The following is a 19,523-nucleotide window of genomic DNA, read 5'->3' on the forward strand; positions in this document are numbered from 1 at the left end:
ACGGTGTTGGCTATCTGTTTAACTAAGTATATAACGGTGTTGGTTACCTGTGTAACTACATTGTAAGTATGTGACGGTGTTGGCTATCTGTTTAACTAAGAAAATAACGGTGTTGGTTACCTGTGTATCTACATTGTAAGTATGTGACGGTGTTGGCTATCTGTTTAACTAAGTATATAACGGTGTTGGTTACCTGTGTAACTACATTGTAAGTATGTGACGGTGTTGGCTATCTGTTTAACTAAGTATATAACGGTGTTGGTTACCGGTATAACTAGGTGTTTATACATGTAACGGTATTGGTTACCTGTGTAACTAAGTATTTACATGTAACGGTGCTGGTAACCTGTGTAACTAGGTTAATAAAAGTGTTCTTTACCTGTGTAACTAGGTATATAAAGCTGTTGGTTACCTGTGCAACTAGGTATATAAAGGTGCTGGTTACATGTACCTGAGTAACTAGATAAATAAAAGTGCTGGTTACCTGTGTAACTAAGTATATAACGGTTTTGGTTACCTGTGTGACTAGGTAAATAAAAGTGCTGGTAACCTGTGTACCTAGTTGTGTAAAGGTGACCATTACATTGTCTACCTAGATATAAAACTGTTAGGGACGTGTTACCCTCGGAGTGATTGTACAATATTACGGACCAGTATGTTCGGTGTTAGCACAGCGGCTGGGAGATCTACGGCGAGTCTGTATCCATCATATCTACAACTCGGAGCATTTTATGTCCTGATGTTTGTGATAAGGCTATAAAGAGAAAACATGTTTATGGACAAGAGCTGGTAGAAGGCCAACACTAAACGTTTGTTATCCTCTACAGTCGCAGAAGGGGAGACGAAGGAAAGACAGAAGAAATCATAGACAGTAGAAGAACGTACATACACATATTAACACGGATTTATCCCTATCTACATTTCACATGAGGAAAGACGGCGAAAGGGAGGGAGTAGGAAAGCATATGCGTAAGCTGTTTTTACTGTCGGTGAAAATACGAACGGAGGGGAGAGAGAAGTGGAGGTATGCGTAGCCCTGTCTTCCCTAGACTAGCATGAGGACTGCATATGTCCAGTAATCAGCTAATGTTATAATGTCGCAAAAGAAATTCACGAACGCCAAGATTGTCATCTTTGGAGCTTCCGGCGTTGGCAAAACAGGTAAGACATGTCGTCATCATGGGTTTAGTTTTACTGGACTGGGGCCTTGAATTACACTAAATAAGAGGATTGTCAATTGACATATTTAGTTTCGTGATAAATATTTAGAAAAAAAACCCTTCGCTTTTGAGCTAAATAGGAGCATCTACACTGTATAACGTGGTATAACATAATAATGTGTGAGCGTACAGCAACTTCCTTAGTAACAAGGTGACGTTTAAATGTTACCGTTGTGGTGTTCTGATACGATTTTATGTTACCGTTGTGGTATTCTGATACGATTTTATGGTACCGTTGTGGTGTTCTGATACGATTTTATGTTTCCGTTGTGGTGTTCTGATACGATTTTATGGTACCGTTGTGGTGTTCTGATACGATTTTATGCTACCGTTGTGGTGTTCTGATACGATTTTATGTTTCCGTTGTGGTGTTCTGATACGATTTTATGTTCCCGTTGTGGTGTTCTGATACGATTTTATGTTCCCGTTGTGGTGTTCTGATACGATTTTATGTTCCCGTTGTGGTGTTCTGATACGATTTTATGTTTCCGTTGTGGTGTTCTGATACGATTTTATGTTTCCGTTGTGGTGTTCTGATACGATTTTATGTTTCCGTTGTGGTGTTCTGATACGATTTTATGTTTCCGTTGTGGTGTTCTGATACGATTTTATGTTCCCGTTGTGGTGTTCTGATACGATTTTATGTTCCCGTTGTGGTGTTCTGATACGATTTTATGTTTCCGTTGTGGTGTTCTGATACGATTTTATGTTTCCGTTGTGGTGTTCTGATACGATTTTATGTTCCCGTTGTGGTGTTCTGATACGATTTTATGTTTCCGTTGTGGTGTTCTGATACGATTTTATGTTTCCGTTGTGGTGTTCTGATACGATTTTATGTTCCCGTTGTGGTGTTCTGATACGATTTTATGGTACCGTTGTGGTGTTCTGATACGATTTTATGTTTCCGTTGTGGTGTTCTGATACGATTTTATGCTACCGTTGTGGTGTTCTGATACGATTTTATGTTCCCGTTGTGGTGTTCTGATACGATTTTATGTTCCCGTTGTGGTGTTCTGATACGATTTTATGTTCCCGTTGTGGTGTTCTGATACGATTTTATATTACAGTTGTGGTATTCTGATACGATTTTGTGTTACCGTTGTGGTGTTCTGATACGATTTTATGTTTCCGTTGTGGTGTTCTGATACGATTTTATGTTTCCGTTGTGGTGTTCTGATACGATTTTATGTTCCCGTTGTGGTATTCTGATACGATTTTGTGTTACCGTTGTGGTGTTCTGATACGATTTTATGTTCCCGTTGTGGTGTTCTAATACAATTTTATGTTACCGTTGTGGTATTCTGATATGATTTTATGTTACCTTATGTTACCGTTGTGGTATTCTGATATGATTTTATGTTACCTTATGTTACCGTTGTGGTATTCTGATATGATTTTATGTTACCTTATGTTACCGTTGTGGTATTCTGATATGATTTTATGTTACCTTATGTTACCGTTGTGGTATTCTGATATGATTTTATGTTACCTTATGTTACCGTTGTGGTATTCTGATATGATTTTATGTTACCTTATGTTACCGTTGTGGTATTCTGATTCGATTTTATGTTACCGTTGTGGTGTTATGATACGATTTTATGTTACCGTTGTGGTAGTCTGATACGATTTTATGTTACCGTTGGGGTATTCTGATACGATTTTGGTGTTACCGTTGTGGTATTCTGATACGATTTTGGTGTTACCGCTGTGGTATTCTGATACGATTTTATGTTACCGTTGTGGTATTCTGATACGATTTTATGTTACCGTTGTGGTATTCTGATACGATTTTATGTTACCGTTGTGGTATTCTGATACGATTTTATGTTACCGTTGTGGTATTCTGATACGATTTTGGTGTTACCGTTGTGGTATTCTGATACGATTTTATGTTACCGTTGTGGCATTCTGATATGATTTTATGTTACCGTTGTGGTATTCTGATACGATTTTGGTGTTACCGTTGTGGTATTCTGATACGATTTTATGTTACCGCTGTGGTATTCTGATATGATTTTATGTTACCGTTGTGGTATTCTGATACCGTTTCGGTGTTATCGTTGTTGTATTATAATACCGTTTGGGTGTTACCGTTGTGGTATTCTGATATGATTTTATGTTACCGTTGTGGTGTTCTGATACGATTTTATGTTACCGTTGTGGTGTTCTGATACGATTTTGGTGTTACCGTTGTGGTATTCTAATACCGTTTTTTGTGTTACCGTTGTGATATTCTGATGCTATTTTGGTGTTACCGTTGTGGTATTCTGATACCATTTTGGTGTTACCGTTGTGGTAGTCTGATGCTATTTTGGTGTTACCGTTGTGGTACTCTGATACCATTTTAGTGTTTCCGTTGTGATATTTTAATGCTATTTTGGTGTTACCGTTGTGGTATTCTGATACCGTTTTAATGTCACCGTTGTGGTATTCTATTACCGTTTTAATGTCACCGTTGTGGTATTCTGATACCGTTTTAATGTCACCGTTGTGGTTTTCTGATACCGTTGTGGTATTCTGATACAGTGTTGGTGTTATCGTTGTGGTATACTGATACCGTTTTGGTGGTACTATTATTTTTTTTATTTTTTTTTTACATTTTGTAAAATCAGGTGTTTTTTTTTATCATTTTGTATATTTTAAATATACATTTGTTTAGTAGACAGAATCTGTTAAATGTAACTCTTTTTTATTTCATGATAGCTACCGTTATTAATACCAACCTAGTGCATTCTGATGTAGAGTTTCTTATTTTAATCAGATTCAACACACTTGATCATAATCGTATCGTTACGATAGTATGAGGATGAAAACCGTATATTTGTTACTGATGACGCGCCGCCGAGGGAAATAGTTTTTCACCATGGGGGACAATCAATTTGCTATTTCACGAATTACCCATTTTATAAAAGTTTTATCATAACGTAACAAATTAAGGCAATTTAACAAATGAATTTATAAATACAAGTATTTAAACAATATCAAAGAGAAAACAATTATTTCAATTTAGAGAAGAAAAAAAAAGTTACAAATGTATCACACATCTTTTTTATAACAAAAACAACAAATTTACTGTTGTCTTTTTGTTTTGATAATGTTACGTCACTCCGCGTCAGGGAGGACGCCTTGCCCACCAAATAATTTCATGGTTGAAATTGTATAAACTCCGCTTACAAATATCACGAGGGAGTAGTCCTCTTTCTTTCAGGAAGTAGTACGGCAGGGAGTAGCCCTCACATGGAGAGATTTAAGCGATCCTAGGAAAATAGAAGATTTTATTACTGTTTTTAACTTTATATATAGAAAAAACTCAATAGAGGTAAAAAAAAAAAGCAAGACCATACACTTGTGTTTTTCTTACGAATAAGAAAGCACTCATTTATTGCGCGAACGAATATATTCACGAGTGCACGGAGCGCACGAGTGAATATATACGTCCGCGCAATAAATGAGTGCTTTCTGATTCGTTAGAAAAACACAAGTGTGTGGTTTTGCTTTTATCACATACTTTCCGTATTTGGTAGAGATCAGTACAAAGATTTTACAAACTTTGATATTTTTTGCAAATACCGGGAACTTTTCAGTTCGCCATGACAAGTAGTTCCGGCTAGTAAGTAAATACAACATTCCGTATTGCACATGTGCAATAGAGAACGTTGTATTTCATGATCTGAAAATTACCTGTATTACTATAACAAGATTCAACAGGTATGTGATAAATACTAATGACATCTATTTACTGGTGACGTCTATTTACTGGTGGCATCTATATACTGGTAACGTCTATATACTGGTGACATCTATTTACTGATGACGTCTATTTACTGATGATGTCTATTTACTGATGACGTCTTTTTACTGATGATGTCTATATACTGGTGACGTCTATTTACTGATGACGTCTATTTACTGATGACATCTATTTACTGATGACGTCTATTTACTGATGACATCTATTTACTGGTGACGTCTATCTACTGGTGACCTCTATCTACTGGTGACGTCTATTTACTGATGACATCTATTTACTGATGACGTCTATTTTCTGATGACATCTATTTACTGATGACATTAATTTACTGATGACATCTAGTTACTGATGATGTCTATATACTGGTGACGTCTATCTACTGGTGACGTCTATTTACTGATGACGTCCATTTACTGATGACGTCTATTTACTGATGACGTCTATTTACTGATGACATCTATTTACTGGTGACGTCTATCTACTGGTGACGTCTATCTACTGGTGACGTCTATTTACTGATGGCGTCTATTTACTGATGACGTCTTTTTACTGATGATGTCTATATACTGGTGACGTCTATCTACTGGTGACGTCTATCTACTGGTGACGTCTATTTACTGATGACGTCTATTTACTGGTAACGTCTATATACCGGTGACATCTATTTACTGATGACGTCTATTTACTGATGACGTCTTTTTACTGATGACGTCTTTTTACTGATGACGTCTATATACTGGTGACGTCTATTTACGTCCATTTACTGATGACTGGTAACGTCTATATACTGGTGACGTCTATTTGCTGATGACGTCTTTTTACTGATGATGTCTATATACTGATGACGTCTATTTACTGGTAACGTCTATATACTGGTGACATCTATTTACTGATGACATCTATTTACTGATGACATCTATTTACTGATGACGTCTTTTTACTGATGATGTCTATATACTGATGACGTCTATTTACTGATGACGTCTTTTTACTGATGATGTCTATATACTGGTGACGTCTATTTACTGATGACGTCTATTTACTGATGACGTCTATATACTGGTGACGTCTATCTACTGGTGACGTCTATTTACTGATGGCGTCTATTTACTAATGACGTCTTTTTACTGATGATGTTTATATACTGGTGACGTCTATCTACTGGTGACGTCTATCTACTGGTGACGTCTATTTACTGATGACATCTATTTACTGATGACGTCTATTTACTGATGACATCTATTTACTGGTGACGTCTATCTACTGGTGACGTCTATCTTCTGGTGACGTCTATTTACTGATGGCGTCTATTTACTGATGACGTCTTTTTACTGATGATGTCTATATACTGGTGACGTCTATCTACTGGTGACGTCTATCTACTGGTGACGTCTATTTACTGATGACATCTATTTATTGGTGACGTCTATTTACTGATGACGTCTTTTTACTGATGATGTCTATATACTGGTGACGTCTATTTACTGGTGACGTCTATTTACTGATGACGTCTTTTTACTGATGATGTCTATATACTGGTGACGTCTATCTACTGGTGACGTCTATTTACTGATGACGTCTATTTACTGATGACGTCTATTTACTGATGACGTCTATTTACTGATGACGTCTATTTACTGATGACGTCTATTTACTGATGACGTCTATTTACTGATGACGTCTATTTACTGATGACGTCTATTTACTGATGACGTCTATTTACTGATGACGTCTATTTACTGATGACGTCTATTTACTGATGACGTCTATTTACTGATGACGTCTATTTACTGATGACGTCTATTTACTGATGACGTCTATTTACTGATGACGTCTATTTACTGATGACGTCTATTTACTGATGACGTCTATTTACTGATGACGTCTATTTACTGATGACGTCTATTTACTGATGACGTCTATTTACTGATGACGTCTATTTACTGATGACGTCTATTTACTGATGACGTCTATTTACTGATGACGTCTATTTACTGATGACGTCTATTTACTGATGACGTCTATTTACTGATGACGTCTATTTACTGGTGACGTCTATTTACTGATGACGTCTATCTACTGATGATGTCTTTATACTGGTGACGTCTATCTACTGGTGACGTCTTTTTACTGATGACGTCTATTTACTGATGACGTCTTTTTACTGATGATGTCTATATACTGGTGACGTCTATCTACTGGTGACGTCTATTTACTGATGACGTCTATTTACTGATGACGTCTATTTACTGATGACGTCTATTTACTGATGACGTCTATTTACTGATGACGTCTATTTACTGATGACGTCTATTTACTGATGACGTCTTTTTACTGATGACGTCTATATACTGGTGACGTCTATTTACTGGTGACGTCTATTTACTGATGACGTCTTTTTACTGATGATGTCTATATACTGGTGACGTCTATCTACTGGTGACGTCTATTTACTGGTGACGTCTATTTACTGATGGCGTCTATTTACTGGTGACGTCTATTTACTGATGACGTCTTTTTACTGATGACGTCTATTTACTGGTGACGTCTATTTACTGATGACGTCTATCTACTGATGATGTCTTTATACTGGTGACGTCTATCTACTGGTGACGTCTTTTTACTGATGACGTCTATTTACTGATGACGTCTTTTTACTGATGATGTCTATATACTGGTGACGTCTATCTACTGGTGACATCTATTTACTGATGACGTCTATTTACTGATGACGTCTTTTTACTGATGATGTCTATATACTGGTGACGTCTATTTACTGGTGACGTCTATTTACTGATGATGTATATATACTGGTGACGTCTATCTACTGGTGACGTCTATCTACTGGTGACGTCTATTTACTGATGGCGTATATTTACTGGTGACGTCTATTTACTGATGACTTCTATTTACTGATGACTTCTATTTACTGATGACTTCTATTTACTGATGACGTACATTTACTAAAGACGTCTATTTATTCGTGATGTTTATTTACTCTTGGTATTTAGATACTCGTGACGTCAATTTATCGGTGACGTCGGATATGACAATGAGACTTTGGATGAGTGCTACTGTTGGTATACTTTTAAGTATATACAGGGAAGTCTTTGTACCTCACGTGTGACGTTATCTGCTGAACAACATGAGGTTAGGACTGTCTTACGTTTAGTAACAGACACCTCGCGTTTACTGTTTTCCCGTCCCCTTTTTATGGATACAAATACATACACAAACTATAGATAGCGTATCGCCTTTTTACATATATCAATTTCAAAATTATAATGCAAAGATTTATAAAACCATCATCTTTATTACTAGTTAGTTCGTTTGGTTTGCGTTTTGATGATTACACATTTAGGTTAATATTCTATAGTGACTTCAGATTTATTTACAATCATAATTCTGTTTCAGTTGTGTCGATTGAACATAACTGTTAACTTAACCAGATTTCTTTCAGAAGTTGTAATGGTGTTATACAGGACTGGTATACAATATCTTACACATTTTTTAGGGTGTGTTAAGCCCACCCTTACATTATGCACGTGCCGGGCATCTACTGTGAGCCGTCGGTGCACGTGTGTGAGAACTGAGAAGGTCTGCCACATTGGTGATGTTTACCGCGTTCGGACGTGGAAGAGCTGTATTTTCGTCTTCAATATATTTTATATATAATATCTTAACGCAAGTACCATTACCCGAAATATAGCGGCTGTCGTGTACCCTGTAACTCGCTATATATCTCCCGAGATGCACGTACATGCGCATGCATAACATTCACACACGACCTGATCTGTCGTATAATTAGTATCACCATAATTAGTTGTACGTTTTGTCTGGCCTCCAGTAAACAAAACTCGAATCACTTCCCAACGAAACATAACGCATGCGTAGTACTGGGTCTCTGGATGACGGTAGAATGATTTGTAGTTGCGTTCCCCTGTGCTAATACGTTCATCGATAGTGAAGCCAATTAGAAAAAATGATTTGGACACGCTGTATTTTAACGAAAATGAACCACTGTTGTTTAGGGATCCAAAGTCAAAAATTATTATATATTTTGAATCAAGATATCAACAATCAAAAATCTTACATAGATAAACACAGGTTCTACATCTCTTACACACGATTGTAGCATCTCCTAACTCCGATATAGTTTATATGGAAGGTCGGTTTATGCAAATGAGAAATGATTGTCAAATGCCAATCGCGAAATGCCTACTGTAAAATGCTAAAGCTATCATAAAAATCAGATTATATCAGGTGATTGAAATCACCACGATACATTGGGTAAAAGGAATAAATTCTTTTCCTGTGATTTTTTCACGAGAAAAAAAATACACATAAAAAGGTGGTAAAATAGCCCAGTTCTCAAATTACTTTAAAATACTAGGATTTCAGCTATCGCACTTTGTATTATGTATTTAACATTATATGCATTTCGCAATCGCCATTACGCATTTAGCATTTCAGCATAACGCGTTTGTCATTTAACAATTTTTACTTTACATCAAAAGCCTCATTTTGAAGGAAGTGGAGATCGTTTTTTTCATGAAACAGCACAGAAAAAATATATTGTTCTCTACTCAAAATATGAACAAATGTGTTAATCTTGCATTACACAGTATAGTATAGTCGTTACTGTAAACAAATCCGTTACGTCACGTGGACGTGTGTAAATTATTGGTCGATATGCTCCTACATTAGATATAAGCTAGATAATAAGGTATTATAATGGTGGGTTAACCTGTACAGCTATGTAACTTTATATGTAGGCTTTGTACCCGTAACACCTCTCAGATGTACACTTCAAACCAACACCGTATACACACGTCTTATAGACGGTTAATTGTTACGAGGTACAGAACACCTGTAAGAAACCAAGAATAGAGGGCAGAACAAAATTAAGATGAAACACACGGTATTTCCGCTGCCCGACCTCACCTCTCTTCTAAATAAACAGACACAACCCTGACCTAGGGTATGTTTATATCATTCTATCGCTTTTTCATATCGTTCGTATCAACCACCGCAAAACATAATTTGGAAGTTATCCCAGGTATTCATGTAATTAACTGAGTTGTGGCTGTCCAGTGTCCGATATTAAAATCTTTTACATGTGCATATATGTATCTGAGCGAGATCGGGTTATCTCAGTCGAGGGGTGAGATTCTGTAACAAAATCACAACCGAGGCGTAAGCCGAGGTTGGAATGTATTACACCTTACCACGCTTTATCACAGTATACACCACTACAGTCACCACTACATAGATCTTCTGTTATAGTCACCTCTAGCTGTCTAGTGTCTGGTATTACACCTTACCACGCTTTATGACAGTATAAACCACACAGTAACCATTACATAGATCTACTGTTATAGTCACCTCTAGCTGTCTAGTGTCTGGTGTTACACCTTACCACGCTTAATCACCGTATACACCACTACAGTCACCACTACATAGATCTTCTGTTATAGTCACCTCTAGCTGTCTAGTGTCTGGTATTACACCTTACCATGCGTTATCACAGTATAAACCACTACAGTCACCACTACATAGATCTTCTGTTATAGTCACCTCTCTCTGTCTATTGTCTGGTACTACACCTTAACACGCTTTATCACAGTATACCCCTCTACAGTAACCACTACATAGATCTACAGTTATAGTCACCTCTCTCTGTCCAGTGTCTCGTATTATACCTTACCACGCTTTATCACAGTATACACCACTACATTCACCAAACATAGATCTACTGTTATAGTCACCTCTCTCTGTCCAGTGTCTCGTATTACACCTTACCACGCTTTATGACAGTATAAACCACTACAGTAACCATTACATAGATCTACTGTTATAGTAACCTCTAGCTGTCTAGTGTCTGGTATTCCTCCTTACCATGCGTTATCACAGTATAAAGCACTACAGTCACCACTACATAGATCTTCTGTTATAGTCCCCTCTAGCTGTCTAGTGTCTGGTATAACACCTTACCACGCTTTATCACAGTATACCCCACTACAGTAACCACAACATATATATACTGTTATAGTTACCTCTAGCTGTCTAGTGTCTGGTATTACACCTTACAATGCTTTATCACAGTATAAACCACTACAGTCACCACTACATAGATATACTGTTATAGTCACCTCTCTCTGTCCATTGTCTGGTACTACACCTTACCACGCTTTATCACAGTATACCCCCCTACAGTCACTACTACATGTATATACTGTTATACTCACCGCTCTCTGTCTAGTGTCTGGTATTACACCTTACTGGTATTGCACCTTACCAAGCTTTGTCACAGGATACCCAACTACAGTAACCATTACATAGATCTACTGTTATAATCACCTCTCTCTGTCTAGTGTCTGGTATTACACCTTACTGGTATTGCACCTTACCAAGCTTTGTCACAGGATACCCAACTACAGTAACCATTACATAGATCTACTGTTATAATCACCTCTCTCTGTCTAGTGTCTGGTATTACACCTTAACACGCTTTATCACAGTATACACCACTACAGTCACCACTACATAGATATACCGTTTTACTCACCGGTTTCTGTCTAGTGTCTGGTATTACACCTTACCACGCCTTATCACAGTATACCCAACTACAGTAACCATTGCATAGATCTACTGTTTTCGTCACCTCTACCATTACATAGATCTACTGTCATTGTCACCTCTAGCTGTCCCTTGTCTGGTATTACACCATACCACGCTTTATCACTGTATAAACCACTACAGGCACCAATACATAGATCTACTGTTTTAGTCACCTCTCACCACTACATAGATCTACTGTCATTGTCACCTCTAGCTGTCCCTTGTCTGGTATTACACCTTACAACACTTTGTCACAGTATACCCAACTACAGTAACCATTACAGAGATCTACTGTTACAGTCACCTCTCTCTGTCTAGTGGTATTATACCTTAACACGCTTTATCACAGTATTCCCCACTACAGTCACCATTGCATAGATCTACTGTTTTCGTCACCTCTACCATTACATAGATCTACTGTGATAGTCACCTCTCTCTGTCCAGTGTCTGGTACCCTGTTATAGTCACCTCTTTCTGTCAAGTGTCTGGTATTGCACCTTACCAAGCTTTGTCACAGTATACACCACTCCTGCCACCACTACATAGATCTACTGTTTTCGTCACCTCTCTCTGTCCAGTGTCTCGTATTACACCTTACCACACTTTATCACAGTATAAACCACAACAGTCACCATTACATATATCTACTGTTATAGTCGCCTCTCTCTGTCCAGTGTCTGGTACTACACCTTTACATAGATCTACTGTTTTCGTCACCTCTACCATTACATAGATCTAATGTTATCGTCACCTCTAGCTGTCAATTGTCTGGTATTACACCATACCACGCTTTATCAAAGTATAAACCACTACTGTAACCATTACATAGATCTTCTGTTATAGTCACCTGTCTCTGTCTAATATCTGGTATTACACCTTACACTGCTTTATCACAGTATAAACGACTACAGTAACCATTACAGAGATCTACTGTTACAGTCACCTCTCTCTGTCTAGTGTCTGGCATTACACCTTACCACACTTTATCACAGTATACCCAACTACAGTAACCCCTCTCTCTGTCTATTGACTGGTATTACACCTTGCCACCCTTTATCACAGTATACACGACTACAGTAACCATTACAGAGATCTACTGTTACAGTCACCTCTCTCTGTCCAGTGTCTGGGTTTTACTCACCGCTCTCTATCTAGTGTCTGGTATGTATCACATCTTACCACGCTTTATCAGAGTATACCCCACTACTGTCACCACTACATAGATCCACTGTTTTAGTCACCTCTCTCCATAGATCTACTGTTTTCGTCACCTCTCTCTGTCTATTGACTGGTATTACACCTTGCCACCCTTTATCACAGTATACCCCACTTCAGTAACCACTACATAGATCTACTGTTTTCGTCACCTCTACCATTACATAGATCTACTGTTTTAGTCACTGTTGTAGTCACCTCTCTATGTCCATTGTGTGGTATTACACCTCACCACACTTTGTCACAGTATACACCACTCCTGCCACCACTACATAGATCCACTGGTTTAGTCACCTCTAGCTGGCCAGTGTCTGGTATTACACCTTACAACGCTTTATCACAGTATACCCAACTACAGTAACCCCTCTCTCTGTCTATTGACTGGTATTACACCTTACAACACTTTGTCACAGTATACCCAACTACAGTAACCCCTCTCTCTGTCTATTGTCTTTATCACAGTATAAACCAGTACATTCACCACTACATAGATCCGCTGTTTTAGTCACCTCTCTCCATAGATCTACTGTTTTCGTCACCTCTCTCTGTCTATTGTCTTTATCACAGTATACCCAACTACAGTAACCCCTCTCTCTGTCTATTGACTGGTATTACACCTTCCCACGCTTTATCACAATATACCCTTACCACGCTTTACGACAGTATACACCACTCCTGCCACCACTACATAGATCCGCTGTTTTAGTCACCTCTCTCCATAGATCTACTGTTTTCGTCACCTCTCTCTGTCTAGTGGTATTATACCTTAGCACGCTTTATCACAGGATACCCCACTACAGTCACCATTACATAGATCTACAGTTATAGTCACACAGTATACACCACTCCTGCCACCACTACATAGATATACCGTTTTACTCACCGGTTTCTGACTAGTGTCTGGTATTAGACCTTACCACGCTTTTTCACAGTATACCCCACTTCAGTAACCACTACATAGATCTTCTGTTATAGTCACCTCTCTGTGTCGAGTGTCTGGGATTACACCTTACCACGCCTTATCACAGTATACCCCCCTACAGTAACCACTACAGAGATCTACTGTTACAGTCACCTCTCTCTGTCTATTGACTGGTATTACACCTTACCACCCTTTATCACAGTATACCCAACTACAGTAACCCCTCTCTCTGTCTATTGACTGGTATTACACCTTGCCACTCTTTATCACAGTATACCCAACTACAGTAACCCCTCTCTCTGTCTATTGACTGGTATTACACCTTGCCACCCTTTATCACAGTATACACGACTACAGTAACCATTACAGAGATCTACTGTTACAGTCACCTCTCTCTGTCCAGTGTCTGGTATTACGCCTTAACACGTCGTATCACATTATAAACCTCTACAGTAACCACTACATAGATCCACTGTTTTAGTCACCTCTCTCCATAGATCTACTGTTTTAGTCACTGTTGTAGTCACCTCTCTCTGTCTATTGTCTTTATCACAGTATACCCAACTACAGTAACCCCTCTCTCTGTCTATTGACTGGTATTACACCTTACAGATCTACTGTTATAGTCCCCTCTAGCTGTCTAGTGTCTGGGATTACACCTTACCACGCCTTATCACAGTATACCCAACTACAGTAACCCCTCTCTCTGTCTATTGTCCAGTATCCCACCTTACCACGCTTAATCACCGTATACACCACTACAATAACCACTACATAGATCCACCGTTTTAGTCACCTCTCACCACTACATAGATCTACAGTTATGTCTAGTGTCTGGTGTTACACCTTACCACGCTTTACGACAGTATACACCACTCCTGCCACCACTACATAGATATACCGTTTTACTCACCGGTTTCTGACTAGTGTCTGGTATTGCACCTTACCACGCTTTTTCACAGTATACCCCACTTCAGTAACCACTACATAGATCTACTGTTTTCGTCACCTCTCTCTGTCTATTGTCTTTATCACAGTATACACGACTACAGTAACCATTGCATAGATCTACTGTTTTCGTCACCTCTACCATTACATAGATCTACTGTTTTCGTCACCTCTCTCTGTCCAGTGTCTGGTACCCTGTTATAGTCACCTTTCTCTGTCTATTGTCTGGTACAGTATACACCACTCCTGCCACCACTACATAGATCCACTGTTTTAGTCGCCGCTAGCTGTCCATTGTCTGGTACTACACCTTTACATAGATCTACTGTCATTGTCACCTCTAGCTCTGGTATTACACCTTACAGATCTACTGTTATAGTCACCTGTCTCTGTCTAGTATCTGGTATTACCCCTTACCACGCTTTTTCACAGTATAAACCTCTACAGTCACCACTACATAGATCCACTGTTTTAGTCACCTCTAGCTGTCCATTGTCTGGTATTACACCTTACCACGCTTTATCACAGTATAAACCACTACAGTCACCAATACATAGATCTACTGTTATAGTCACCTCTCTCTGTCTAGTGACTGGTATTACACCTTGCCACCCTTTATCACAGTATACACGACTACAGTAACCATTACATAGATCTCCTGTTATAGTCACCTCTCTCTGTCTATTGTCTGGTATTACACCTTACCACGCTTTATCACAATATACACCACTACAGTAACCATTACATAGATCTACTGTTATAGTCACCTTTCTCTGTCCAGTGCCTGGTATTATACCTTACCACGCTTTATCACAGTATACCCCACTACAGTCACTACTACATATATATACTGTTTTACTCACCGCTCTCTATCTAGTGTCTGGTATTACACCTTACCACGCTTTATCACAGTCTACACCACTACAGTCACCATTGCATAGATCTACTGTTATAGTCACCTCTCTCTGTCCATTGTCTGGTACTACACCTTACCACGCTTTATCACAGTAAACACCACTACAGTAACCACTACAGAGATCTACTGTTATAGTCACCTCTCTCTGTCTAATGTCTAGTATCACATCTTACCACGCTTTATCACAGTATACACCTCTACAGTCACCACTACATAGATCTACTGTTTTAGTCACCTCTCTCTGTCTATTGTCTGGTATTACACCTTACCACGCTTTATCACAGTATAAACCACTACAGTCACCACTACATAGATCTACTGTTATAGTCACCTCTCTCTGTCTAATGTCTAGTATTACACCTTACCACGCTTTATCACAGTATACACCTCTGCAGTCACCACTACATAGATCTACTGTTTTAGTCACCTCTCTCTGTCTATTGTCTGGTATTACACCTTACCTCGCTTTATCACAGTATAAACCACTACAGTCACCACTACATAGATCTACTGTTATAGTCACCTCTCTCTGTCTAGTGTCTGGTATTACACCTTGCCACCCTTTATCACAGTATACACGACTACAGTAACCATTACATAGATCTTCTGTTATAGTCACCTCTCTCTGTCTATTGTCTGGTATTACACCTTACCACGCTTTATCACAATATACACCACTACAGTAACCATTACATAGATCTACTGTTATAATCACCTCTAGCTGTCTAGTGTCTGGTATTACACCTTACCACGCTTTATCACAGTATACACCACTACTATAGTCACCTCTCTCTGTCTAGTGTCTGGTACTACACCTTACCACGCTTTATCACAGTATAAACCACTACAGTAACCATTACATAGATCTACTGTTATAGTCACCTCTCTCTGTCAATTTTCTGGTATTACACCTTACCACACTTTGTCACAGTATACACCACTACAGTCACCACTACATAGATCTACTGTTTTAGTCACCTCTCTCTGTCTATTGTCTGGTATTACACCTTACAACGCTTTATCACAGTATACCCCACTACAGTAACCATTACATAGATCTACTGTCATTGTCACCTCTAGCTGTCCAGTGTCTGGTACTACACCTTACCACGCTTTATCACAGTATAAACCACTACAGTAACCATTACATAGATCTACTGTTACAGTCACCTCTCTCTGTCCATTTTCCGGTATTACACCTTACCACACTTTGTCACAGTATACACCACTACAGTCACCACTACATAGATCTACTGTTTTAGTCACTTCTAGCTGTCTAGTGTCTGGTATTACACCTTACCACGCTTTATCACAGTATACACCACTACAGTCACCACTACATAGATCTACTGTTTTAGTCACTTCTAGCTGTCTAGTGTCTGGTATTACCCCTTACCACGCTTTATCACAGTATAAACCACTACAGTAACCATTACATAGATCTACTGTTATAATCACCTCTCTCTGTCTAGTGTCTGGTATTACACCTTACCACGATTTATCACAGTATACACCTCTACAGTAACTACTACATAGATCTACTGTTATAGTCACCCCTCTCTGTCCATTGTCTGGTATTACACCTTACCACGCTTTATCACAGTATAATCCACTACAGTAACCATTACATAGATCTACTTTTATAGTCACCTCTCTCTGTCTAGTGTCTGTTATTACACCTTACCACGCTTTATCACAATATACACCACTACAGTAACCATTACATAGATCTACTGTTACAGACACCTCTCTCTGTCCATTTTCCGGTATTACACCTTACCACACTTTATCACAGTATACACCACTACAGTCACCATTACATAGATCTACTGTTATAGTCACCTCTAGCTGTCCAGTGTCTGGTACTACACCTTACCACGCTTTATCACAGTATACACCACTACAATAACCACTACATAGATCTACTGTTATAGTCACCTCTAGCTGTCTAGTGTCTGTTATTACACCTTACCACGCTTTATCACAGTATAACCCACTACAGTAACCATTACATAGATCTACTGTTATAGTCACCTCTAGCTGTCTAGTGTCTGTTATTACACCTTACCACGCTTTATCACAGTCTACACCACTACAGTCACCACTACATAGGGTATTATACCTTACCACGCTTTATCACAATATTCACCACTACAGTAACCACTACATAGATCTACTGTTATAGTCACCTCTCTCTGTCTATTGTATGGTATTACACCTTACCACGCTTTATCACAGTCTACACCACTACAGTCACCACTACATAGATCTACTGTTATAGTCACCTCTCTCTGTCTAGTGTCTGGGATTACACCTTACCACACTTTATCACAGTATACCCCACTACAGTGACCATTACATAGATCTACTGTCATAGTCATCTCTAGCTGTCCAGTGTCTGGTAATACACTTTACCACGCTTTATCACAGTATAAACCACTACAGTAACCATTACATAGATCTTCTGTTATAGTCACCTCTCTCTGTCTAGTGTCTGGTATTACACCTTACCACGCTTCATCACAATATTCACCACTACAGTCACCAATACATATATCTACTGTTATAGTCACCTCTCTGTGTCGAGTGTCTGGTATTACACCTTACCACGCTTTATCACAGTATAAACCACTACAGTAACCATTACATAGATCTACTGTTATAATCACCTCTAGCTGTCTAGTGTCTGGTATTACACCTTACCTCTAGCTGTCTAGTGTCTGGTATAACAACTTACCACGCTTTATCACAGTATACACCACTACAGTCACCAAGTATACACCACTACAGTCACCACTACATAGATCTACTGTTATAGTCACCTCTAGCCGTCTAGTGTCTGGTATAACACCTTACCACGCTTTATCACAGTATACCCCACTACAGTAACCATTACATAGATCTACTGTTATAATCACCTCTAGCTGTCTAGTGTCTGGTATTACACTTTACCACGCTTTATCACAGTATAAACCACTACAGTAACCACTACATAGATCTACTGTTATAGTCACCTCTCTGTGTCGAGTGTATGGTATTACACCTTACCACGCTTTATCACAGTAAACACCTCTACAGTCACCACTATATATATCTACTGTTATAGTCACCTCTAGCTGTCTAGTGTCTGGTATTACACTTTACCACGCTTTATCACAGTATACACCACTACAGTCACCATTTCATAGATCTACTGTTATAGTCACCTCTAGCTGTCTAGTGTCTGGTATAACAACTTACCACGCTTTATCACAGTATACACCACTACGGTCACCATTACATAGATCTACTGTTATAGTCACCTCTAGCTGTCCAGTTCCTGGTATTATACCTTACCACGCTTTATCACAGTATAAACCAGTACAGTCACCACTACATAGATCTACTGTTATAGTCACCTCTCTCTGTCTAGTGTCTGGTATTACACATTGCCACGATTTATCACAGTAAACACCACTACAGTCACCACTACATAGATCTACTGTTATAGTCACCTCTAGCTGTCCAGTTCCTGGTATTATACCTTACCACGCTTTATCACAGTATACACCACTACAGTCACCACTACATAGATCTACAGTTATAGTCACCTCTCTCTGTCCATTGTCTGGTATTACACCTTGCCACGCTTTATCACAGTAAACACCACTACAGTCACCACTACATAGATCTACTATTATAGTCACTTCTAGCTGTTTAGAGTCTGGTATTACACCTTACCACGCTTTTTCACAGTAAACACCACTACAGTCACCAATACATATATCTACTGTTATAGTCACCTCTCTCTGTCCATTGTCTGGTATTACATCTTGCCACGCTTAATCACAATATACACGACTACAGTCACCACTACATAGATCTACTGTTATAGTCACCTCTAGCTGTCCAGTGTCTGGTACTACACCTTACCACGCTTTAACATAGTAT

General features: G+C 38.8%; 1 protein-coding gene across 3 annotated transcripts in view; it reads left to right on the forward strand.

The window, feature by feature from the left end:
• The first annotated feature begins 685 nt into the window (after nt 1-685).
• Nucleotides 686-19,523, forward strand: part of LOC110465392 (ras-related and estrogen-regulated growth inhibitor-like) — a 42,875-nt gene continuing 24,037 nt past the window's right edge. For all 3 annotated transcript variants that reach the window (XR_002464605.1, XR_002464604.1, XM_021521170.1), the window contains exon 1: nt 686-1,161. Coding sequence is in view for 1 of the 3 variants with exons in the window: in XM_021521170.1 (XP_021376845.1) it covers nt 1,095-1,161 (67 nt within the window). In the remaining 2 variants the exon portion in view is untranslated. The remainder of the gene's footprint in view (nt 1,162-19,523) is intronic.

The sequence above is a fragment of the Mizuhopecten yessoensis genome, unplaced genomic scaffold (assembly GCF_002113885.1).
Source record: "Mizuhopecten yessoensis strain PY_sf001 unplaced genomic scaffold, ASM211388v2 scaffold11073, whole genome shotgun sequence".
NCBI classification, from domain to species: Eukaryota; Metazoa; Mollusca; class Bivalvia; order Pectinida; family Pectinidae; genus Mizuhopecten; species Mizuhopecten yessoensis.